This window comes from Monodon monoceros, unplaced genomic scaffold, assembly GCF_005190385.1.
Source record: "Monodon monoceros isolate NGI ecotype Baffin Bay Population unplaced genomic scaffold, NGI_Narwhal_1 Super_Scaffold_2, whole genome shotgun sequence".
Classification (NCBI taxonomy): domain Eukaryota; kingdom Metazoa; phylum Chordata; class Mammalia; order Artiodactyla; family Monodontidae; genus Monodon; species Monodon monoceros.
Genome location: NW_021703776.1, coordinates 72889445 through 72915007, shown reverse-complemented (window position 1 = coordinate 72915007; position 25563 = coordinate 72889445). Strand labels below are relative to the sequence as shown.

At 39.6% G+C, this 25563-nt stretch overlaps 1 protein-coding gene and 2 pseudogenes across 1 annotated transcript in view; all 3 read left to right on the top strand.

Moving 5' to 3' along the window:
• Positions 1 to 8257: 8257 nt before the first annotated feature.
• On the top strand, positions 8258 to 8445 carry LOC114901455 (annotated as a pseudogene).
• A 73-nt stretch (positions 8446 to 8518) lies between these two features.
• LOC114901226 lies at positions 8519 to 10436 on the top strand (annotated as a pseudogene).
• A 14074-nt stretch (positions 10437 to 24510) lies between these two features.
• The window catches only part of WNT2 (Wnt family member 2), a 44033-nt gene continuing 42980 nt past the window's right edge, over positions 24511 to 25563 (top strand). Inside the window, exon 1 of the mRNA XM_029233972.1 lies at positions 24511 to 24593. Coding sequence (XP_029089805.1) covers positions 24511 to 24593 — 83 coding nt within the window. The remainder of the gene's footprint in view (positions 24594 to 25563) is intronic.

Sequence of the window (25563 nt, the reverse complement as noted above, 5' to 3'; positions counted from 1 at the left end):
ACAGATGGAAAGTCTAAGGAGAGCCAGCAACTCTCCCTTCCCCTTAAAATTATAAACCAGAAAACTTTAACTCTGATCATTCCCCTTTTGTTTTACTTGGCCTTGTTCATATACTTGTTAGACATTTGGATATCTTCTTTGTGAAATGACTATTCAAGTTTTTAGCCCATTTTATAATTGAATTGTCTACCTTTTTCTTTTTGACTGGTAGGAATTCTTTTAATATTCAGAAGAAAAGTCCTTTATTAGATATATGTATTGCAAATATCTTCTCTCAGTCTGGAGTTTGCTTTTCAAACTTTCTTAATGGCATATTTTGATGAACAGAAGTTCTTAATTTTAATTAAGTTCAACATCTTTCTCTTTTCCCTCACACTGCTTTTTATGTTCTGTTTAAGAAATCTTTGCTTATACAAAAGTCATTAAGGTGTCCTGTGTTTTATTCTTGAAGCTTGATTGTTTTTAGCTTTGAGATCGAGATTTATGACCCATATCAATATTTTTTGTATTATAGGAGGTAGGGCTAAAGATTAATTTTGTTCATTCAGCAATCCATTTGCTCTATTACCAAAAATTTAAAGAAGCTTTCTTCCGCATTAAATTGCTTTGCACCTTTGCTGAAAAACAAGTTGGTTCTATATGTAGGGCCCTATTTTGGGACTCTATTAATTTGTCTACTTGACTATTCTTGCACTATATCACCTTGCCCTAATTATTATAGCTTTATATTAAGTAAGTTTGATAGCCCATAGTGTAAATCTTTCAACTTGGCTCTTCTTCAAAATAATCATGACTGTTCTAAGCCTGCTGCATTTTCATATACATTTTAGAATCATTACCTGAGGAGACTTATCTATACTAGAACTAATTTAGATAACAAGGTCCTAGACTTCAAGCCAATACCATATTGGAATAAGACAAGAGTGGGAGAGAGTGAAGGTTTTGTGCATGCAGAAGGAATGTGAGTTGTTGTGTCCAGAGGGAAGACTGTGGAAGATTATATTTTCCAGAGACGGCCACAACAATATCTCCTATGTTACATGTTTTTCTGCATTACCTTGTTACTCTCAAGATGAGCCCCCAAAACATCTAGCTTTGAAAGCCAACAGAGCTTGCATCCATGAGATCTACAAGACTATAGTGAATGAAGAGACAGTTCTTAAAGGGCTCACTCAGACTCACTGTGGCTACCCCTCAGAGCACAGAGCAGAGGCAGTAGACTGAAACACCCATTCTTTCACTAAAAGAGGCTTATTTGCTTATTTTAAAACCTTCAGCCTGAGGGATAGGCTTCTAATTCATCCAGTTAGAGGAACATAAAGAAAAAAACAAACAGTGGAGATAGCTCAAAGGACTTGTGGGACAACATCAAGAGGACCAATGTTCACATTATAGGAATCTGAGAAGGAGAAATGAGAGAGAAATGGGCAGAACAATTTTTGAAGAAATATTTACTGAAAACTTGCCTAACCCGGGGAAGGAAACAGACATCCAGATTGAGGAAGACTAGAATGTTTCAAATAAGAGGAATCCCAAAAGACCCACACCAAGACATATTATAACTAAATTGTCAAAAGTTAAAGACAAGGAGAGATTCTAAAATGCAGCAAGAGAGGGACACTGCCAATACAACAGAGTAGAAAGACCCTGCGCTCACCTCCTCTCATGGGTACACCAAAATTACAAGTATTTACAGAACTGCTATCAATGAAAAAGACTAGAGCTTCCAGAAAAGACTTTGTACAACTAAAGATATAAAGAAGGAACTACAAAAAGAGATGGGTTGGAGGCTCAGAATCACAGTATAGTTAAGACCTATACACCCCAGGTGGGTGACACACAATTGAGAGATTAATTACAATTGCAGAGGTTCTCCCCAAGGAGTGAGAGGTCTGAGCCCCACATTGGGATCCTCAGCTTGGAAGTCCCATGCCAGGAAGAAAAGTCCCCAGAATGTTTGGCTTTGAGGGCCAGTGGGGTTTACTTCCAGGAGACCCAGAGGGCTGTAGGAAATAGAGACTCCATTCTTAAAACAGTGCACACAAAATTTCACATGCTCTGGGACCCAAGGCAGAAGCACTAATTTGAAAGGAGCCTAGGTGAGACCTACCTGCTGATCTTAGAGAGTCTTCCAAAGAGGCAGGAGGAAACTGCAGCTCATGCTGGGGACATAGACACTGGCAGCAGCCATTTTGGGGAGCTCATTCTACTACGTGGACAGTGGTGCTGGCACGCACCATTTTTGAATCCTTCCTCTAGTTTATTAGCCTCAGGACCAAGTCCTGCCACAGACCACCAGCCTGTGGGCACCAGTGCTGGGATACCTCAAGCCGCACAAAGTGTCCCCCCCCGGGGGGGACACAGCCCCATCCATCAGCAGATAGGCTGCCTTAAGACCACCTGAGCCCACAGCTGCCCCTGGACATGGCCCTGGCCCCACTCACCAATGCAAAGGCACTAGACCCAAGACCCCCAGGACCATGCAGCCAGACCCCAGGACCCAGCTCTGCCTGCCAGTGAGGTGGCACTAGCCCCAGGACCTAGCTTTACCTACTGGTGGGTGGGCACCAGCCCCATGATATCCTGTACCCTGACTCCACCCACCAGTGAACCAGGCACCAATGGTTCTGTAGCCAGCCACCTCGTGACCTGGCCCTGCCACCAGTGGCCAGTAGCCTCTACACAAGGCATGGCCTGACAACAGCCAGACTGGGGGCCAGCCATGCCTACCACACTGCCCACAGTACTCAGCTCACCACAACAGAAGGACCCACAAAGCCCACACAGGGGGCACCCCTAGAGCATATAATTCTGGTCTCACACACACACACACACACACACACACCCCTCATGGTAACCACAAACTAAAAGTCTCTAATAGATACACATACGAAAAAGAAAAAAGAATCCAAACGTACCACTAAAGATACCAATCAAGTCACTGGGGAAGAGAACAAAAGAAGAAATGAACAAAACAGAACTATAAAAACAACCCAACAAGCAATTAACAAAATACATATCAATAAATACCCTAAATGTAAATGAACTAAATGTTCCAATCAAAAGACAGAGAGTGGATAAATGAATAAAAAAAAGAAAAAGAACCGTATATATGCTATATACAAGAGACTCATTTAAGATCTAAAGACACAGACTAAAAATGAGAGGATAGAAAAAGAAATCAAAAGAAAGCTGGGGTAGCAATACTTACATCAGACAAAATAGAATTTAAAACAAAGACTGTTACAAGAAACGAAGAATATTACATAAGGATCAAGGGATAAAGCCAAGAAAAAGATATAACAATTATAAATATATATGCACCCAATGTAGTACTACCTAAATACATAAAGCAAATATTAACATGCATAAAGAAAGAAATTGACAGCACAATAAATACAGAAGTGAAAAAGGAGAGTTACAACCAGCACCACAGAAACACAATGATTACTATGAATAGTTATATACCAATAAAATGGATAACCTAGAAGAAATGGACAAATTCTTAGAAAGGTACAATTTCTCAAGAATGAAGCAGGAAGAAATAAAAAATATGAACAGACCAAGTATCAGTGATGAAACTGAATCAAACAAAAGTTTTGATTCCAACAAACAAAAGTTCAGGACCAGATGGCTTCACAGGTGAATTCTATGAAGCATTTAGAGAAGAGTTAACACCTATCCTTCTCAAACTATTCCAAAAAATTGCAGAAGGAATACTTCCAAACTGATTCTATGAGGCTAGCATCACCCTTCTATCAAAACCAGACAAAGATATCACAGAAGAAGAAAATTACAGGCCAATATCACAATATCACTAATGAACAAAGATGCAAAAATCCTCAACAAAATATTAGCAAACCAAATCCAACCATACATTAAAAGGATCATACACTGTAATCAAGTGGGATTTATCCCAGGGATGCAAGGATGTTCAATATCCACAAATCAATCAATGTCATACACCAAACTGAAGAAAAAAAAAAAAGCTTCAGACAAAATTTAACAACCATTTATGATAAAAACTCTCCAGAAAGTGGGTATAGAGGGAATATACCTCAACACAATAAAGTCCATACATGTTAAGTCCAGAGCTAACATCATACTCAATGGTGAAAAGCTGAAAGCATTTCCTCTAAGACCAGGAACAAGACAAGGATGCCTACTCTCACCACTTTTATTAAACATAGTATTGGAAGTCCTATCCATAGCAATCAGACAAGAAAAGAATTAAAAGTAATTCAACTTGGAAAGGAAAAAGTAAAACTTACTATTTGCAGATGACATGATTACTATACATAGAAAATCCTAATGATTCCAATAAAAATATACTAGAGTTCATCAATGAATTCAGTAAAGTTGCAGGATACAAAATTAATAAACAGTTTGTTGCATTTCTATATTCTAAGGAAGAACTCTCAAAAAGAGAAATTAAGGAAACAATTCCATTCACAATTGCATCAAAAAGAATAAAATACCTAAAAATTAACCTGCCTAAGGAGGTAAAAGACCTGTACCAGGACAACTATAGGATGCTGATGCAAGAAACTAAAGATGACACCAACAGATGGAAGGATACATTGTGTTCATGAATTAGAGGACTTCATATTGTTAAAATGACCAATGGCATTTTTCACAGAACTAGAACAAATAATTTTAAAATGTGTATGGAAACATAAAAGACCCTGAAAAGCAAAAATAATCTTGAGAATGAAAAACATAGCTGGAGGTATCATGCTCCCCACCTTCAGATGATACTACAAAGCTACAGTTATCAAAATAGTATCATACTGGCACAAAAACAGACACATATATTAATGGAACAGAATAGAGAGCCCAGAAATAAACCCACAAATTTATGGTCAATTAATCTATGACAAAGGAGGCAAGAATATACAATGGAGAAAAGACAGTGTCTTCAATAAGTGGTGCTGGGAAAACTGGACAGCTACATGTAAAAGAATGAAATTAGAACACTCCCTAACACCATACACAAAAATAAACTCAAAATGGATTAAAGACCTAAATGTAAGGTCAGACACTATAAAACTCTTATAGGAAAACACAGGCAGAACACTCTATGACATAAACACAGCAACATCTTTTTTGACCCACCTCCTAGAGTAATGAAAATTAAAACAAAAATAAACAAATGGGACCTAATTAAACTTAAAAGCTTTTGCACAGAAAAGGAAACCATAAACAAGACAAAAAGACAACCTCCAAAGTGGGAGAAAATATTTCCAAACGAAGCAACTGACAAAGGATTAATCTCCAAAATATACAAACAGCTCATGCAGCTCAATATATAAAAAAAAAAAACCCAAACAACCCAATCCAAAAATGGGCAGAAAACCTAAATAGACATTTCTCCAAAGAAGACATACAGATGGCCAACAAATACATGAAAAGATGCTCAACATCACTAATTATCAGAGAAATGCAAATCAAAACTACAATGAGGCATCAGCTCACACCAGTCAGAATGGCCATCATCAAAAAATCTACACACAATAAATGCTGGAGAGGGTGTGGAGAAAAGGGAACCCTTTTGCACTGTTGGTGGGAATGTAAATTGATATAGCCACTATGGAGAACAGTATGAAAGTTCCTTAAAAAATGAAAAATAGAACTACCATACGACCAGCAATCCCACTACTGGGCATATACCCTGAGAAAACCATAATTCAAATAGAGACATGTACCACAATGTACATTGCAGCACTATTTACCATAGCCAAGACATAGAAGCAACCTAAGTGCTCATCGACAGATGAATGAATAAAGAAGATGTGGCACATATATACAATGGAATATTACTCAGCGTTAAAAAGAAACGAAATTGAGTTATTTGTAGTGAGGCGGATGGACCTAGAGTCTGTCATACAGAGTGAAGTAAGTCAGAAAGATAAAAACAAATACTGTATATTAACACATATATGTGGAACCTAGAAAAATGGTATAGATGATCTTACTTGCAAAGCAGAAATAGAGACACAGACATAGAGAACAAAAGTATGGATACCCAGGGGGAAAGGGGGAGTGGGATGAATTGGGAGATTGGGATTGACATATATACACTACTGATGCTATGTATAAAATAGATAGCTAATGAGAACATACTGTATAGCACAGGGAACTCTACTCAGTGCTCTGTGGTGACCTAATTGGGAAGGAAATCCCCAATAGAGGGGATAGATGTATATGTATAGCTGATTCACTCTGCTGTACAGCAGAAACTAACACAACATTGTAAAGCAACTATATGCCAATAAAAGTTAATTTAAAATAGAAAAGAAAAAGACCCAACTATATGCTGCTTAGAAAAAATTCACTTCATGCTTAAGGACACACAAAGACTGCAAATGAAGGAATGGATGCAATGCAAACCAAAAAAAATGCTGGGGTACCTATAGTTACATCAGACAAAATAGACTTTAAGACAAGACGGTAATAAGAGACAAGGCCACTATATAATGCTAAAAGGGTCAATCCAACAGGGTATAAGATCTGTAAATATTTATTCACCCCCAATATAAGCACTTAAATATATAAAGTAAATATTAACAAACTTAAAGGGAGAAACAGACAGCAAAACAATAATAGTAGGAGATTTCAATACCACACTTTCATCAGTAGAGAGAGCATTCAGACAGAAAGTTGATGAGAAAACACCGGATTTAAATAACATGTTAGACCAGATGGACTTAATAGACATTTCCAGAACATTCCATCCAAAAGCAGCATAATACACATTCTTCTCCAACACACATGGAACATTCTCCAGGATAGATCATATGTTAGCCACAAAACAAGTCTTAATAAATATAAGAAGTTTGAAAATATGAAATCATATCAAGCATCTTTTCCAGCCACAATGGTATAAAAGTAGAGATTAATTACAATAAGAAAACTTGGAAATACACAAATATATGGATATTAAACATCATCCTACTGAAAAACTGATGGGTCAAAGAAGAAATTAAAAGCAAAGTAAATATCTTGAGATAAATGAAAATGGAAATACAATATATCAAAACTTATGTGATGCAGCAAAAACATTTCTGAGACAGAAGTTCATGGTGATAAATGCCTACATTAAGAAACAAGAAAAACCTCAAATAAACAACATAACTTTATACCTCAAGAAACCAGAAAAACAACAAATAAAATCCAAAGTTAGTAGAAAGAAGGAAATAACAAAGATCACAATGGAAATAAATGATTGGAGACTAAAAAGACAATAGAAAAGATCAATGAAACTAAGAGTTGGTTCTTTAAAAGATAAACAAAATTGACAAACCTTTAGCTGGACTCACTAAGAATAAAAGAGAGAGGACTCAAACAAAATCAGAAATGAAAGAGGAGACATGGTAACTTATACCGCAGAAATACAAAGGATCTGGGCTTCCCTTGTGGTCCAGTGGTAAAGAATCCACCTTACAATGCAGGGGACATGGGTTCCATCCCTGGTCAGGGAACTGAGATGCTGCGGGGCAACTAAGCCCGCATGCCACAACTACTGAGCTTGCGTGCCTCAACTAGAGCCCACATGCTGCAAACTACAGAGCCCACGTGCTCTGGAACTCACGCACCACAACTACAGAGCCTATGCGCCCTGGAGCCTGCACACCACAACTAGAGAAGAGAAAACCTGCATGCCACAACTAGAAAGAAGACTGCGCACCACAACAAAGAGCCCGCATGCCACAACGAAAGATCCCGCATGCTTCAAGAAAGATCCCGTGTGCCGCAACTAAGACCTGACACAGCCAAAAATAAATTAATAAGTAAATCTTTAAAAAAAGAAAAAAAGAAATACAAAGGATCATAAGAGACTACTATGAACAATTATACACCAAAAAATTGGACAACTTAGAAGAAATGTATAAATTTCTAGAAACATACAACCTACCAAACTGAATCATGAAGAAACAGAAAATCTGAGTAGATCTGTTACTAGGAAGGAGGTGGAATTAGTAATAAAAAAATCTCCCAACAAACAAAAGTCAGGAACAGATGGCTTCACTGGTGAATTCTACCAAACATTTAAAGAAGAATTAATAACAATCCATCTCAAACTCTTCCAAAAAATATAGAAGAGGAGGGAACACTTCCAAACTAATTTTACAAGGCCAGCATTACTCTGATATCAAAACTAGACAAGAACACAACAAGAAAAGAAATTACAGGCCAATATTCTTGATGAACATAGAGGCAAAAATCCTCAACACTGCATATTTAATGCTCTGTGGAGATGCCCAGCCAGGGTGTACAACCCAAGGACAGTGCGGGGCTGGTCCCTACCAACAACTCGGCTCTGCACAAGGAAGACCTCAGCAGCAAGATTACAGAACAAAAAACGCAGCAACAAAACAGCAACATATTTTCTTGCAGATTGAACAGAAATGCTTTCTGAAAGCAAAAATATATTGGATGAGCTGAGGAAAGAATACCAAGAAATAGTAAACTCAGAGAAGACCAAATCAAGAAATAGTAAACTTAAATTTGCATAGAAATGTGTGGCATTTGTTGTGCAGTAAGCTTTTCTGTTGAGCATTTCAGCAAAGATTTGAAAGAGGATTTACTGTGTAATCTTAAATGGTGGGGACCCAATAGTAGTAAACAGTTGTTAAAGTCTAATGTTAATTACCAGTGTTTATTTTCTGGTCATGTCCTTCACTTAAGAGGGGTGTTGACCACCCAGCCTGTGGAAGATGAAAGAGGAAATTGTATTCCTGTGGAATGGAGAAGTCTTTAGTGGAATAAAGGTTGAAGCTGAAGAGAATGATACTCAAATAATGTTTAATTATCTTTCCTCTTGTAAGAATGAATCTGATATTTTGTCACTCTTCTCAAAAGTCCAACGTCTTTGGTCTTTTATATATTATCAAGCATCTGGTCATTCTTTATGGTTTGGTTGGGATTTTTTTGGTCATCTTAGCTTGCTTTGGCATTTTAGCACTTTGGGAAAGAGTTCCTGTCTCTCTTCAGTTGGCACCCAAACATCTGGAGTGGCCAATCAGTGGCAAGAAGTTCCAGTATCTGGAATCTTCAGAATTGATCTCAAGAATACTTCCATTTCCAAATCAGTTGTTTTAAATTTGTATCCTTGGAAATAACTCTAGGGAGGATGCTATCAAAGAATGTGTTAATAGCCTGACTCAAATTTCAGCAGACTTGTCAACATTTATATCAGTGGTAGCAAATGAAGCCAAACTGTATCTTAAAGAAGCTGTTGTCCCTTTAAATATGACGTTGCCACAAACTGCATTTGAGATCCATTGCAGTAGCATTTCCAGCATCCCACCGACAAGAAAGACCCTTCAGGTCTTTCTTATTGATGGACACATGAAGGAAGTAGGTCAGCAGTTCATTGATGTCCTGAGTATTGCAGTCAAGAGACGTGTCTTGTGTTTACCTAGGAATGAAAACCTGACACCAAACAAAGTTTTGAAAACTAGTAATAGAAAAGCAAGTGTTGCAATCCTGTTTTCTGGGGGGATTGAGTCCATGGTTATTGCAGCCCTTGCTGACCATCATATTCCCTTAGGTGAACCAATTAATCTTCTTAATGTGGCTTTCATGACTAAAGAAAAGACCATACCAGCTAGTTTTAACAAAAAAGGGAGAAAACAGAAAATCATTGTGAAATACCCTCTGAAGAATCCTCTAAAAATGTCATTGCTGCTGCTACTCCTGGTGAACAATTCAACATACCAGATCGAATCACAGGAAGAACAGGACTAAAGGAATTACAAGCTGCCAACCCTTTTCGGATGTGGAATTTTGTTGAAATTAATGTTTCTCTAGAAGAACTGCAAAGATTAAGAAGAACTCGAATATCCCACTTCATTCAGCCTTTGGATACAGTGTTGGATGATAGCATTGGCTGTGCAGTATGGTTTGCTTCTGGAGGAGTTAGTTGGTTAGTGACCCAGGATGAAGCAAAACCATATTAGAGCAGTGCAAAGGTAGTTCTTACTGGAATCGGTGCAGATGAGCAGCTTGCAGGTTATTCTCGTCATCGTTCCTGCTTCAAGACACACGGGCCAGAGGAATGAATAAGGAAATTGCGATGGAACTGGGTTGAATTTCTTCTAGAAATCTTGGTCGTGATGACAGTTATTGGTGATCATGGAAAAGAAGGAAGATTTCCTTTCCCGCATGAAACTGTCTCCCTTCTAAATTCCCTACCAGTTTGGGAAAGGGCAAATTTGACTTTACCCCATAGAATTGGTGAAAAACTAATTTTGCATCTTGCAGCAGTGGAACTTGGTCTTACAACCTCTGCTCTTCTGCCAAAATGGGTCATGCAATTTGTATCCAGAATTGCAAAAATGGAAAAGAATAATGAAAAGACATCTGATAAATGTGGAAAGCTCCAAGTCATTTCTTTAGAAAACCTTTCTATTGAAAAAGAGATTAAAATGTAATATTTCATAGTGTAACATTTACTGAATGATGATTTTTAAAAAATAAAATACTCTGCTTCTTTGAAAACAAACAAAAACTCCTCAACAAATATTAGCCAACCAAATTCAACAATACATGATTAAGTATACTGTTATCATAAATTTATACCATGATCAAGTATGATTTATTCCAGGCATGTAATGATGGTTCAATGCCTGCAAATCAATCAATGTGTGATACACCACATTAACAAAATGAAGGATAAAATCATATGATCATTTCAATAGATGCAGAAAAAGCACTTGACAAAATTTAACATCCATCCCTGATAAAAATGCTCAACAAACTGAGTATCAATAAAGGCCATATATTACAAGCCCACAGCAAACACTGTACTCAATGGTTTAAAAAAAGAAAGAAAGAAAGAAAGAGAGCTTTGCTTCTAAGATCAGAAACAAGACAAAGATGCCAACTCTTGCCACTTTTATTCAACAGTGGAAGTGCTAGCCAGAGTAATAGTCAAGAAAAAAAAAAAGCCATCCAAATTGAAAAGGAACATGACATTTGCATCTATTTGCAGGTGACATGACATTATATATAGAAAACCCTAAAAACTCCACCAAAAAAAAAAACCTGTTAGAACTAATAAATGAATTCAGTAAACTTGAAGGATATAAAATCAATATACAAAAGTTAGTTGCATTTCTATACACTAATAATGAACTATCAGAAAGAGAAATTAAGAAAACATTCACATTTACAATTGCAAAAGATTAAAATACCTAGAAATAAATTTAACCAAGGAGGTGAAATACATACACACTGAAAACTGTAAGACATTGATGAAAGAATTTGAAGAAGACACAAATAAATGGAAAGATATTCCATGCTCATTAATTGGAAGAATTAACATTGTTAAAATGTCTCTACTACCCAAAGCAACTGATAGATTCAATGTAATCCCTATCATAATTTCAATGGCATTTTTCACAAAAATAGAATATACAATCCTAAAATTTGTATGGAACCACAAAGGCACTGAATAGCCAAGGCAATCTTGAGAAAGATAGAAAAAGCTGGAGGCATCACACTTCCTGATTTCAAACTATACTACAAAGCTATAGTAATCAAAACAGTATAGTACTGTCATAAAAACACACACAGACCAATGGAACAGAATAGAGAGCCCAGAAATAAGCCCATGCACATATGGTCAATTACTTTACCACAAAGGAGCCAAGAATATAAAATAGGGAAAGGATAGTCTCTTCAATAATGGTGTTGGGAAAACTAAACAGCCACATGCAAAAGAATGAAACTGAACCAGTATCTTACTCTACTCACAAAATCAATTCAAAATGGATTAAAGACATGAATGTATGACCTGAAACCATAAAACTCCTAGAAGAAAACATAGGTGGTGAGCGCCTGGTCATCAGTCATGGCAATGATTTTTTGGATTTGACACCAAAAGGAAAAGCAACAAAAGCAAAAATTAAAAAGTGGGACTACATCAAACTAAAAAGATTCTTTATATCAAAAGAAACAATTAACAAAGTGAAAAGACAACTTATGGAATACGAGAAAATATTTGCAAGTCATTTATCTGATAAAGGGTTAATATCCATAATACATAAAGAACTACTACACCTCAATAGAAAAAACAAATTAATTAATAAATGGGAAAAGTATCTGAATAGACATCCTCACAAAGAAGACACACAAAGGGCCAACAGGTACAGGGAAAGGTGTTCAACATCACTAATCAGTGAAATGCAAATCAAAACCACAATAAGATGTCCCCTCACACCTGTTAGAATAGCTATTATCAAAAAGACAAGAAATAACAAGTATTGGTGAGGATGTGGAGAAAAGGGAACCCTTGTGCACTGTTGGTGGGAATGTTAACTGGTACAGCCACTATGGAAAACAATATGGAGGTTCCTCAAAAATTAAAAATAGAACTACCATATGATCCAGCAATTCCACTTCTGGACATTTAACTGAAGGAAATGAAATCACTAACTCAAAAAGATATCTGTACCCCTGTGTTTATTAAAGCATTATTCACAATAGCCAAGACATGGAGACACCCTAAGTGTTCATTAACACATGAATGGGTTAAAAAAATGTGGTGTGTGTGTGTATATATATATATATATATATATATATATATATATATATATGCAATGAAATACTATTCAGCCATAAAAAAGGAAATTCTATTTTTTGTAACAACGTGTATGGACCTTGAGGGCATCATGCTAAGTGAAATAAGTCAGACAGAGAAAGACAATTACTGTATGATCACTTCTACTTAGAATCTTAAAAACAAAAACTAAAAACACCAAACTCATAGATGCAGAGAACAGATTGGTGGTTGCCAGGAGTGGGGAGTGGCTGAAATGGGTAAAGGTGTTTTAAAAGGCACAAACTTTCACTTATAAATAAGTCCTAGGGATGTAATATACAGCATAGTGACTTTAGCTAACCATACTGTATTATATATTTGAAAGTTGCTACCACAGTAAATCTTAAAAGTCCTCATCACAAGAAAGAAAAAAATTGTAACTATATGTGGTGATGAATGTTAACTAAACTTATTGTGGTAAACTAAACTTATTGTGGTAATCACAATACATACATATATCTAATCATTAATTATACACCTAGAACTATTTGTATGTCAATTATATCTCAATTTTTAAAAAGCAGTAATTTGAGGGTAGTTTTTTATGCAGCAATAGATAACTGGAAAATTATTTATTGTATTATTTCTTTAGTGGTTAACAGAGAGATCACAATATTTATTCTTGACTTAGAGTACATATTAAATATGGTTTCATAATAATGCATTTTTATTTAGTTCAAAATACAGCTGACCCTTGAACAACTCGGATTTGAACTGCATGGGTCCAGTTATGTGCAAATTTTTTCCAATAAATATATACTGCAATACTACACAATCCATGGTTGGTTGAATCCATGGATTCCTGGATCCAGAGGGTCAATGTAAAGTTATACATGGATTTTTTGACTGTGCAGGGATTGGCATCCCTAACTCCCATGCTGTTCAAGGGTCAACTGTATTTTCCTTGAAACTTTTTACTTGACCCAGAGATTATTTAGAGGCATGCTGTTTAACTTCCAAGAGTTTGGAGATTTTCTTGATTTCTTTCTATTACTGATTTTCCACTTAATTCCATTATGATCAGGGAATACATTTTGCATGATTTCAATTTTTAAAAAAATTTAAAGTTTGTTTTATTACCCAGAATGTAGTCTGTCTTAGCAAATGTTTCATGTTCATTTGAAAAGAATGTATATTCTGCTGTTGTAGAGTGACATTCTATAAATGTGGACTATATCCAGTCGGTTGATGGTATTGTTGAGTTCTATATCATGCTGGTTTTCTTTTTCTTTTTCTTTTTTTAGGTCTTGCTGATTTTCTATTTGTTCTATGAACTACTGAGAGTAGAGTGCTGACATCTCTAATTGTATATTTGCCTGTTTTTTTTTTTCAGTTCTGTCAATTTTTGCTTTATATATTTTGAAAATCTATTGTTTGGTGCATACACATTTAGGACCATATTTCCTCTTGGTCAATTGACCCTTTTGTCATTATGTTATATCCCTCATCCCAGGTAAATGTTTTTGCTCAGATACCTACTTTGATATTGATATATCTACTCCAGTTTTATTTTAATTAGTGTTTGCATAATTTATCTTTTTCCATCCTTCTCCTTTTGAACCTACCTGTATTATATTTGAAATGAGAAGAAGATGTGGCACATATATACAATGGAATATTACTCAGCCATAAAAAGAAATGAAATTGAGCTATTTGTAATGAGGCGGATGGACCTAGAGTCTGTCATACAGAGTGAAGTAAGTCAGAAAGAGAAAGACAAATACTGTATGCTAACACATACATATGGAATTTATGGGAAAAAAAATGTTATGAAGAACCTAGAGGTAAAACAGGAATAAAAACACAGACCTACTAGAGCATGGACATGAGGATATGGGTAGGGGTAGGGGTAGGCTGTGACGAAGTGAGAGAGTGGCATAGACATATATACACTACCAAACGTAAAATAGATAGCTAGTGGGAAGCAGCCGCATAGCACAGGGAGACCAGCTCAGTGCTTTGTGACCACCTAGAGGGGTGGGATAGGGAGGGTGACGCAAGAGGGAAGAGATATGGGAACATATGTATATGTATAACTGATTCACTTTGTTATAAAGCAGAAACTAACGCACCATTGTAAAGCAATTATACTCCAATAAAGATGTAAAAAAAAAAAAGAAAAGAAAAAAAAGAAATGAGATACTTGTGTTTTTATTCATTCAGACAATCTTTGTTTTTAAATTTTTGTTTTGGGAACACATATATCTTATATAATAGTTGATTTTTTAAAATTTATGTCTACTATTTGTTTCCTGTTTATTCTGTTTTTCATTCCTCTGGTTACCCTTTCTTGCCTTCTTTTGAATTATTTAAACTTTTAATTTATTATGTTTTTTCTACATCTCTTTGTATAGGTTTTTTAGTGGTTGCTATCAAGATAATGTTAGTTATACATCACTTTTTGCAGTATATAGAATCAAATTTTACAAGTTTCAAAGTTAGCACCATAGAGTCAATTTACCCTCCCTAGTTGATATGGTAGTTTTTTAATATAAGGTATTACCTCTACATACAGTGAAACCACTATCACATACTGTTGCTATTTTTGCCTTCAACCATCAAACATATTTTAAAGAACTGGAGAGAAGTAGAAGTTTATAATATATACCCAGCTATCTACCATGTCTCTTGAATTTTTTTCATTCCAGATTTTCCAAGTTTCCTTCTTGGATCATTTCCCTTTTGTCTTAAAAACTTCCTTTAGCATTTCTTTTAAAACAGGTCTGCTGACAATGAATTCTCTTTGATTTCATCTGAGAGTGTCTTTATTTCACTTTCATTCATGAAGGTATTGTCACTGGATATAGAATTCTGGGCTGAGGGTTCTTTTCCTTCAGAGCTTTAAAAAATACTGTTTCAGTCCCTTCTGCTTTCACAATTCCTCATGAGAAATCTACAGTCATTCAAATAATCATTTTCCTTTGTTCCCCATAAGTAATGCATCATCTGTATTTGTCATCATATAAGATTTTGTCTTTGCCTTTAGGTTTCAGTAGTTTTATTATTAAGTGTCTTGGCATGGATTTTTTTTTTAACTTTTAATTTTATATAGTTGATTAACAATGTGTTAGTTTCACGTGTACAGCAAAGTGATTCAGTTATATATATACATGTATCTATTCTTTTTCAAATTCTTTTCCCATCGAGGTTCTTACATAATACTGAACAGAGATCCCTGTATTATAAGTAGGCCCTTGTTGGTTATCCATTTTAAATACAGCCGTGCGTACATGTCAGTCCCAAACTCCCTAACTATCCCTTCCCCCCACCCTTCCCCCCTGGTAACCATAAGTTTGTTCTCTAAGCCTGTGAGTCTGTTTTGTAAATAAGTTCATTAGTATAAATTTTTTTTAGATTCTGCATATAAGTGATATTATATGGTATTTCACTTTCTCTGACTTACTTCACTCAGTATGACAATCTCTAGGTCCATCCATGTTGCTGCAAATGTCATTCTTTTTAATGGCTGAGTAATATTCCATTGTATATATGTACCACAACTTCTTTATCCATTCCTCTGTTGATGGATATTTAGGTTGCGTCTATGTCTTGACTACTGTAAACAGTGCTGCAATGAACACTGGGGTGCATGCATCCTTTCAGACCATGTTTTTCCTTGGATATATGCCCAGGAGTGGGGTTGCTGTATCATATGGTAGCTCTGTTTTTAGGTTTGTTTGTTTTTTTTGCAGTGCAACGGAGCAACAGGCTCCGGACGCGCAGGCTCAGCGGCCATGGCCCATGGACGCAGTTGCTCCGCGGCATGTGGGATCCTCCCGGACCGGGGCACGAACCCGTGTCCCCTGCATCGGCAGGCAGACCCTTAACCACTGCGTCACCAGGGAAGTCCTATTTTTAGGTTTTTAAGGAACCTCCATACTGTTCTCCATAGTGGCTGTACCAATTTACATTCTCATCAACAGTGTAGGAGAGTTCCCTTCTCTCCACACCCACTCCAACATTTATTGTTTGTGGATTTTTTGATGATAGCTATTCTGACTGGTGTAAGGTGATATCTCAATGTAAGTTTGATTTGCATTTCTCTAATAATTAGCAATGTTGAACATCTTTTCATGTGCCTCTTGGCCATCTGTATGTCTTCTTTGGAGAAATGTCTATTTAGGTCTTCTGACCATTTTTCGATTGGGTTCTTTGTTTTGATGAGATTAAGCTGCATGAGCTGTTTGTAAATTTTGGAGACTAATCCCTTGTCAGTCACATCATTTGCAAATAGTTTCTCCCATTCTGTGGGTTGTCTTTCTATTTTGTTTATGGTTTCCTTTGCTGTGCAAAAGCTTTTGAGTTGAGTTAGGTCCCATTTGTTTATTTTTATTTTTTTTAAATTTCCATTACCCTGGGAGACAGATTGAAAAAGATATTGCTGCAATTTATGTCAGAGAGTGTTCTGCCTGTTTTCCTCTAAGAGTTTCATAGTGTCAGGTCTCACATTTAGGTCTTTAAACTATTTTGAGCTTATTTTTGTGTATGGTATTAAAGAATGTTCTAATTTCATTTTTTTTTTACATATAGGTAGCTGTCCAGTTTTCCCAGCATCTGGCATGGATTTCTTTGGGTTTACCCTGTTTGGGGTTTTCAAATCTCTGAGCTTTTCAAATCTCTAGGTGTATGCCTTTGACAAAATTTAGGAAATTTTTAGCCATTAGTTCTGCAAATATTTTTTGTTGCAATAGACTGTTTATCATCTCCTTCCAGGAGTCACATTACACCTTTTGGAATTGTTTCAGAGATTCCTGAAGCTTTGTTCATTTCTTTTCACTCTTTTTTGTTTTTTCCTTCTTTTGTTAGGACTAGATAATTTCTATTGTTCATCCTTGAAGATAATATATCTTCAAGTTCACTCACACATTTTTCTGCCATCTCAATATTGCTACTGCCCTTATTCAGTGAAATATTTCACCCTCTCACTGTGGAAGATAGTACATATATTTTTCCATTCTAAAACTTCTGTGTGGTTCCTTTTTCCATTTTGTTTCTTTGCTGATATTTTCTATTGCCCATTTGTTTCCAAAGTATTCATCATTACTTCTTGGAGCATTTTCATCATAGCTGCTTTACAAGTCTTTGTCTGATAATTGCAACATCTCCGTCATCTCAGAATTAGTGTCTGTAGATTGTCTTTTCTATTTGAATTGGAACATTACAGGTTTTTGTATGCCAAGTAATTTTGATTGCATCCTGGACATTTTGAATAGAATGTTAAGAGACTCTAGGTCTTGTTTAAACCCTATGAAAAATGTTGATATTCTTGTTTTAGCACACAATCAACCCAGTTGGGTTCAGGCCAAAAATTCTGACCACCTTTCTGTGTCTAATGTCTAATGGTCTGTTAGACATTCTTATGCTGTATCTTATTTTATGTTCTGTATTTTATACCCTTTTAATTCTCTCTGTGAATTAATCTGGATACTTTTTATTCACCTCTTCTGGTTTACTAGTCCACTGTTTTGCTGATTCTAGATAGTTCCTCAATCCATCTATCTAATTCTCAATTTCAGTCTTAACTTCCCTCCTCCCCTCAGTTCTAGGATTTTTATTGAAGTCTTCTGTATGGGTTCCAGCTCTCTGTTAAAATTACTTGTTATTGTTTGAACTTTTATTTTATTTTTTAAATTAATTTATTTTATTTAATTGTTTTCTAAGCCCCCTGCGTGGGAGCTTTTCTCTGGTTGTGGTGAGCGGGGCCTACTCTTTGTTGCAGTGCGCGGGCTTCTCACTGTGGTGGCTTCTCTTGTTGTGGAGCATGGGCTCTAGGCGTGCAGGCTTCAGTAGTTGTGGCACACAGGCTCAGTGGTTGTGGCTCACGGGCTGTAGAACGCAGGCTCAGTAGTTGTGGCGCACGGGCTTAGTTGCTCTGCGACAAGTGGGATCTTCCCGGACCAGGGCTCGAACCCATGTCCCCTGCATTGGCAGGCAGATTCTTAACCACTGTGCCACCAGGGAAGCCCTGAACTTTTAAATTTCAGTTATTTTGCAGTCCTCAGATAAATCAAAACTCTAAATTACTTGTGGGTCTATTTCTATTTCTGTTGATTTGCTTACTGGGTTTTTGTTTGTTTGTTTTGTAACTTTTAGATTTGATGCTACATATAATAGATGAAAATTTGTAGAGACTCTGAATGAAATTATGTTCCTCCAAGGAGGGTTGAGTTTTCTTTTGGCTTGCAAATAGAGTACCTATGACTCACTTTGATCCTGTCAAGAGTTGGTTTTAGACTACTGGGGTGCTCTGTTTCAGTTTTGCCCTTGCTCGTGGAGTGTAGTCCTTATTCCCAAGGTAAGGGGAAGAAGAACAAAAGAAGAGCTCCTCTTTCAATTGTGAAGGATATTTTCACTGATTGTAGAATTCAGTGTGAACCATTTTTTCTTTTCAGCATTTTAAAGATGCTGCTCCACTGTCTTCTGGCTTCCATTATTGCTAGTGAAAAGTCAGTTGTAATGCATATTCTTGCTCCTCTATATTTAATGTATCTTTTCCCTCTGGCTGCTTTAGAGATGTTTCTCCCCCTTTTTGATTTTAAACTGTTTGATCATGATGTATATAGGTGTGATATGTTTTTTTGTTTGTTTGTTTGTTTGTTTTTGCGGTACGTGGACCTCTCACTGTTGTGGCCTCTCCTGTTGCAGAGCACAGGCTCCGGACGCGCAGCCTCAACGGCCATGGCTCACGGGCCCAGCCGCTCCGCGGCATGTGGGATCTTCCCGGACCAGGGCACAAACCCATGTCCCCTGCATCGGCAGGCAGATTCTCAACCACTGTGCCACCAGGGAAGCCCTTGCTTTGTATTTATTTTGCTTGGCGTTTTCTGACCATCTTGGGTCTGTAAATTGATGTGTTCTATCATATTGGACAAATTTGGTGCAGTATATCTTCAAATATTTTTGTCACATTTTTCTCTTTCTTTCTGGAACTTCACTTGCACATGTATTTAAACTGCTTGGTCTTGTCCTGCAGATATCTGATGTTACATTTCTTTAATTGTCAATATCTTTTCTTTCTGTTTTTCAGATTATATAACTTCTATCTTTAAGTTTATTGTCCCTTTCTCCTGCCAATTCCATTCCATTGTTATGCCCATTCAGTGAATTTTTCATTTCAGATATTGTACTTTTGGTTCTAGATTTTCATTTGTTTCTAATGGCTTTCATTTCTCCACTGAGATTCTCCATTAGTTGTTCATTGTGACCTTTAAATACTTGAACATAGTTATAAGAGTTATGCTAAAATTTATTTCCTGCTAGTTCCTCCAACTGAGCCTTCTCAAAGTCATTTTCTTTCGACTGCTTTCTCTTAAGTATGGATCACATTTTTTCTGGTTTTTCACTTGCCTATTAATTTTTTATTGTATGCTTGACATTGTAAATGATACAATGTTATCTTCCTTCAATGGGTGTTGGTTTTATCCTTGTAAATTCCCCTTGGCCTGTCTGATTTGTTTTTATTCTTTGTTACTGCATGTGATATGAGGAAACAAAATTTTGAATTTTGTTCTAAGACATGCTTTTTATACTAAGGTATGACCCTTAAAGGATGCCTTTCTGGCATCTCGAATGCCTGAAGTGCTTAATAAGGTCTCTCTACCCCACTGAGCTGGAACTCCAACGTCTCTCAACGCTGCATGACATGCAGAAAGCAATTTCTGCTAGGCGTTAGAGTCTTCTCATGGCTATATTCAGCCCAGCTCTTGACCAAGGACACATGGTGAATCACCATGTAGACTTTTGGGACCCTCTCTTTCACAGCTACCTATTTTCAGATATTCTACCCTGCCAATTTCAGCTGCTTCAGCAGCCCAGACCTCTACTCCCTCTATCCTTAACTAAGACTACTGCTCTGTTTCCACTTTTTTGCACCCCCAAAAAAGTGTCCTTCAGCAGAAAACTCAGAACAGTTATGGGATAGTTGTGGAGCACACCTCAGGTGTTTTCCTTCTGTCAAAGATCATAGCTGTGTGCTGCCTATTGCCCAATGCCTGAAAAGATTTGCCTTACCATTTTGTCCAGTCTTATATTTTTTTTCAGTAGGAGAACAAGTCACGTACCTATTACTTTCTCATGGCTGGAAGCAAGTCTTTGGTGCACATTAATTTAAATGCACACTGAGATTTAAATCATTGATATTAGAACTCTTCATAAAATCAATTTTTTTTTTTTTTTTTGGCGGTATGTGGGCCTGTCACTGTTGTGGCCTCTCCTGTTGCAGAGCACAGGCTCCGGACGCGCAGGCTCAGCGGCCATGGCTCACAGGCCTAGCCGCTCCGCGGCATGTGGGATCTTTCCGGACCGGGGCACGAACCCGTGTCCCCTGCATCGGCAGGCGGACTCTCAACCACTGTGCCACCAGGGAAGCCCTCATAAAATCAATTTTTGACAAAGATTAGCTAAGAGTGTGCTTAATAAAAATTTTAGGAGTGACTAAAGGGGAAAGCGGTTAATGCCTTTAAGGGCATTGAAAACACACTTCAAATTTCAAACTTAATCTATATTATTATGTATATGATGCTCTTAGTTGGATAGACTTAGCAAGTAAAAAAGTTTTAATGATATATATTGTTTTTATTTGATATATTACCTCTGTTGTTATATATATGATACTACTAGATTTAGAAAGTTATATATATATATATTTTTTTCTTTCCCATTGTTGACCTTTTGTTAATACACAATGTTCTTTCTTAAGGTCATTGATTCTAAGTTGGAAATACTAGACCTTTGAATCACTGGTTAGTGAGTAGCTAAATTAAGAGTCACTGCGTTAGGAAGAAACCAGTTCAGATTGAAACACATATGACTATTTGGTTGAAGAAGTAACTGTCCATTTTTAAAGGGTGGAGATGGTTTGGTAGTAAATTAGTTCTCTCTCTGCCCTGGGAGATTAGACAAACAATGGATCTAACTAAGAAAATAGACTGACTCATTTGGCTACAATGCTATACTAAAGTTACAAGCAAACTAACATTAATATCCAGAAAGAGAATTGGGTCCCGTATACTGTAAATGAATTTTACAGTCAATTCAATGAGAATTCTCACTGAAGAAACCAAAAATCAGATATTGAGTTCATAGATCTAAAGGCATTCTGAACCCTGTCTTTCCTAATTCATCATCTCCTATAGCAAGGCTATAGTCATGTGCAATTTACTTAAATATTTATCAACTCTTCCTTAGGATGGTAGTTTTTATTGGAGAAGTGAGGTTTGTAATAACTTTCTTTCCTCTTAATTTTCTTGAGCATTTCCCAACTTCTTCTAGTAGTGAACACTCTATCTTCAAAGTGCACAGGTACAGATGAGGAGGAAGAAAAGTCAGACCTGTTGGGCAGGAAGTGAAGGTGTACAGGGCTAATAGTAGGTCATAAGTGAATAGGGGTGGAGAATGTGAGAGAAATGGAATCACAGATCTGGAAGGGACAAGTCACGTGGTCCAGACTGCCTCTAGACAGGTCGGGAAGGAGTGATTGGGTGGACCTTTTTCACATCTGGATTTAGTTTCTCTTGAACTTTTTCAGCAGTTGCCATTCACCAAGGCTGATTTCTTCTCTGCAAGTCATGAGGTACTTCTCCTGCCCCAGGATAAAGCCCTTTGGAGTGGATTTAATTAGTTTTGGGGATGGTCCTGTTCTTATTCCAGGAGGTCTGTTTCAGGTTTAGGTCATTCCATTGGCCTCATCAACAACTGAAGGGCAGATCTCCTGGCCACTCAATAATTCCCTGGGCGGAGAGGAAAGGCCTCTAAGCTGATAGTCATACTCCATGTATTTCTAACTCCCCTCAGCTGGAAGAACATGATGTGCTGAGGTGGGTGGAGCTTTGAGTTGAGCTTTTTAGGTAGTTTCAGGTCTCACTGTCCATGAGAGAAGCATACAGCTGCCTACCTTTCCCAACATCCACATCCACATCCCTACATTATTCACTGGTAGAAGTGGAGAGACTGTGGACGAAGGAGGATGGAAGTGAATTTTAACTTATTCTTCTGCTTCACCCAGAGAAGAGGTTTATGAGCATAAGCACAGAGGTTAATGAGATATTTCTTGCTCTTTGATGCCCATCACATCACTCGCCCCGTCTCCCCCAACCTCCTATCCCCCAACACACACACACACACACACACACAAGAGCTTGTGCACGCACTGTGAGCAGAAATACAACCCCCACCTCCCCTGCCCCTCCCTCCCTCCCGGCACAGACCGATCAGAACTTCCCCTGGGTCGCGGCCCAGCGATATGGAGCGGCCCTGGCGCGGAGCCCTGCTCTTCCCGAGTCGTGGGTGGCGCGGTACTTGTTTCCCTCCCCTCCCTTTCCGGACCCAAACGGGGATGTATCTGGGTCAGCCTGGGAGGGGCCGGACCTGCCAGGGACCAGCGGGGGGAGGGGGGGAAGGGGGTGGCGATGACAGCATTTTTCAGGTTTTTGGCATTTCTGAGATTCGCCCCGTCCAGCTTCTCACCGCGCTCGCGCCTAGCGAGGGCTGATGCTCCGGCCAGTCTCGGCTCTAGGAGGGGGTGGGGGGAGAGCCGGTCTTTCCTATCTGGACGGCCACCCCGTCACGCCCTCCGAACAATGCAGCGCCCACCCCACCCCCAACACGCACACACATTCCCCATTCCCCAAGGCACGCTCCGCGGGCGGGCGGCGGGTTCCTCCGCCCCAGGAAAAGAGCAATGGAACAGTTCACGGCCGCCGCGAGTTCCTGGTCTTCCTTCCTTTCCGGTGATAAACGGCGGGGCTACAAGCCAGTTGCTGCTCAAGATGCTCCACCCGCGGGCTCAAGCCTGTCTCTCTTGGCCCTGCGGGGGCCCAGATCAGGACCGATAGTCCCTTGACCTCCGCAAGGAGCAAAAGCTGAGCGCCAGGGCAGCAAGAGGCGCGACCGGTGCTGGGGCGCAGACCCTCGGCGGGCTCCTGCTGCCTCAGTTCCTCCCTGCATGATCTTCTGCGCTCTACAGCGCCGTGGAGGAGCTGGGTGTGCGTAAACACCGCATCTTCCCCAGACGTTTTGGCCGAGGACGCCTGGGTGAGGTCCGGAGGGTCAGGGACCTTCCTGTTTCCCCTCCCTTGGAGCTCTATATATAAGCCCAGCACCAAGGAATCAAGGCCACAAGTCTTCACTTCCCTGAGGCCTGAACCCTCCCTCTCCAACCTTGCCCTGCTTAGCTCCAGATTTACGAGGGCTTGCTCTTCCTTTCGGTATTAGGAAGAGAAGCGGAGGGATGAGTTGAAAATCATCTCTGGATTCTTGCCTCCTGTACACAGCTGTATCCCTATCCTCTCCCTCCTTTCCCCACATTGCCCGCTCGGGGACTTATGTTTGCCGGAGGGTAGCCTCGCTTATCCGGAGTGCTCGGTCCTGTGGCGGGGCACCCACTGATGCTCTTTGGCCCGGAGCTTCCCGAAAGGTGCCTGCCTCCGCGGGTGCTCGAGGCCACGCAGAGGTGCTTCTCCCTCCCCGCATCACCTCACCCACAGACCTCTCTTGCCATCATTTCACCCACCCTTATATAAAACCGCGCGATCCACCCCCCCCCCGCGCCATCCTACCCGGCGCAGCGCCCCCTCCCTTGGCTGCGCCTGGGCGGGCGGGCGGGGAGCTGAAGGGACCGGGGCGCGCGGGAGGCGCGCAGAGCTCTCCGGCAGCCCGCGCTCGCCGCGCCTGGGGAATTGGCTGTGGGCGAGGCGGCCCCGGCTGGCCTTTATCGCTCGCCCCGCTGGTCGCTTGAAACTTTATCAGCGAGTCTCGCCACTCGCCGCAGACGCGAGCGGGGGGCGGGGGCGCGGCAAGGCGCCGGCGGCCGTGACGAGGCGCTCCCGGCGCTGAGCGCTTCTGCTTCGGGCACGCATGGCGCCCGCACACGGAGTCTGACCTGATGCGGACGCAAGGGGGTTAATATGAACGCCTGTCTCGGTGGAATCTGGCTCTGGCTCCCTCTGCTCTTGACCTGGCTCAGCCCTGAGGTCAGCTCTTCATGGTGGTAAGTGCACGCGCACGGGCGCCGGGGTATTTTGGGGATGGGAGTGGAGCCCGCAGGGGCCACATAGACGCTTCCCGGCGGCGCTTCCCCGCGGCCGCGGCAGTCACGGCTTCCGACCCGAACCCAAGCTGCTGCCCTCTCCTATTGCCCCTTCGATTCTCCTCGGAAGCCCATTCCAGCTTCGACAACTTCAACACCCCCCCGCGCCCCGCCATTCCCCCTCAACTGAGAGCTCGGATGTTCGGTGTATTTGGATCCAGCTGAGCGACAGCAAAATCGGGATCTTTGAGACAAGCGCTAGCCGGGTCTCTAGCTCTACTAGCACAGACGGGTGTGCGCGCGCGCGCGCGTGTGTGTGTGTGGGGGGGGGTGAACTCACCTCCAAAACTACTATCATCCCCCATGCTCCCCTCCCCCCAAAAAACCCTCAAGATAAAAACCGACGGGGCAATTCAGGCGGGCAAGAGCGGTAGAACCCGAAGCGTGCGATTTTGCCTTCTTTCCCGTCCTTCCACATTCCTAGTGCTTCACCCCAGTGGGGCGGAAGAACATTTTGCTGCCTCCAGGTAGAGACTACCGCCTTAATGCGAAGCTCCAGAGGCCGGGAGCTCTAAGATGTCAGTTCGAAACCACAGTCACCCCAAAGAGTAAATTTGCTGCTGTCCTTTATACGTGGATCTTCGATTTATTCTGCATAGTGAAGGAACGTTGAAACGTAACAGGTCTTAGCATCCTTAAAAGTTCCAAAGGGAGAGGCTCTCCCCAGCCAGAAACTCATCTCCCATCTCCTTCATCTTGAGAAGAGATAGAGTTGAGAGCTCTTTAGCGTTCTTGCACCTAAAACCTTCCGAACTGATACTTGAAACACTGATTCGGAAAGACCTGCTATCTGTTATGATGTGCTGTTTTTTAAAAGAATCTGGCAAAAGTAAGGCGTCTCAGCCAAATGAGAGACTGGAGCAGGGAACTT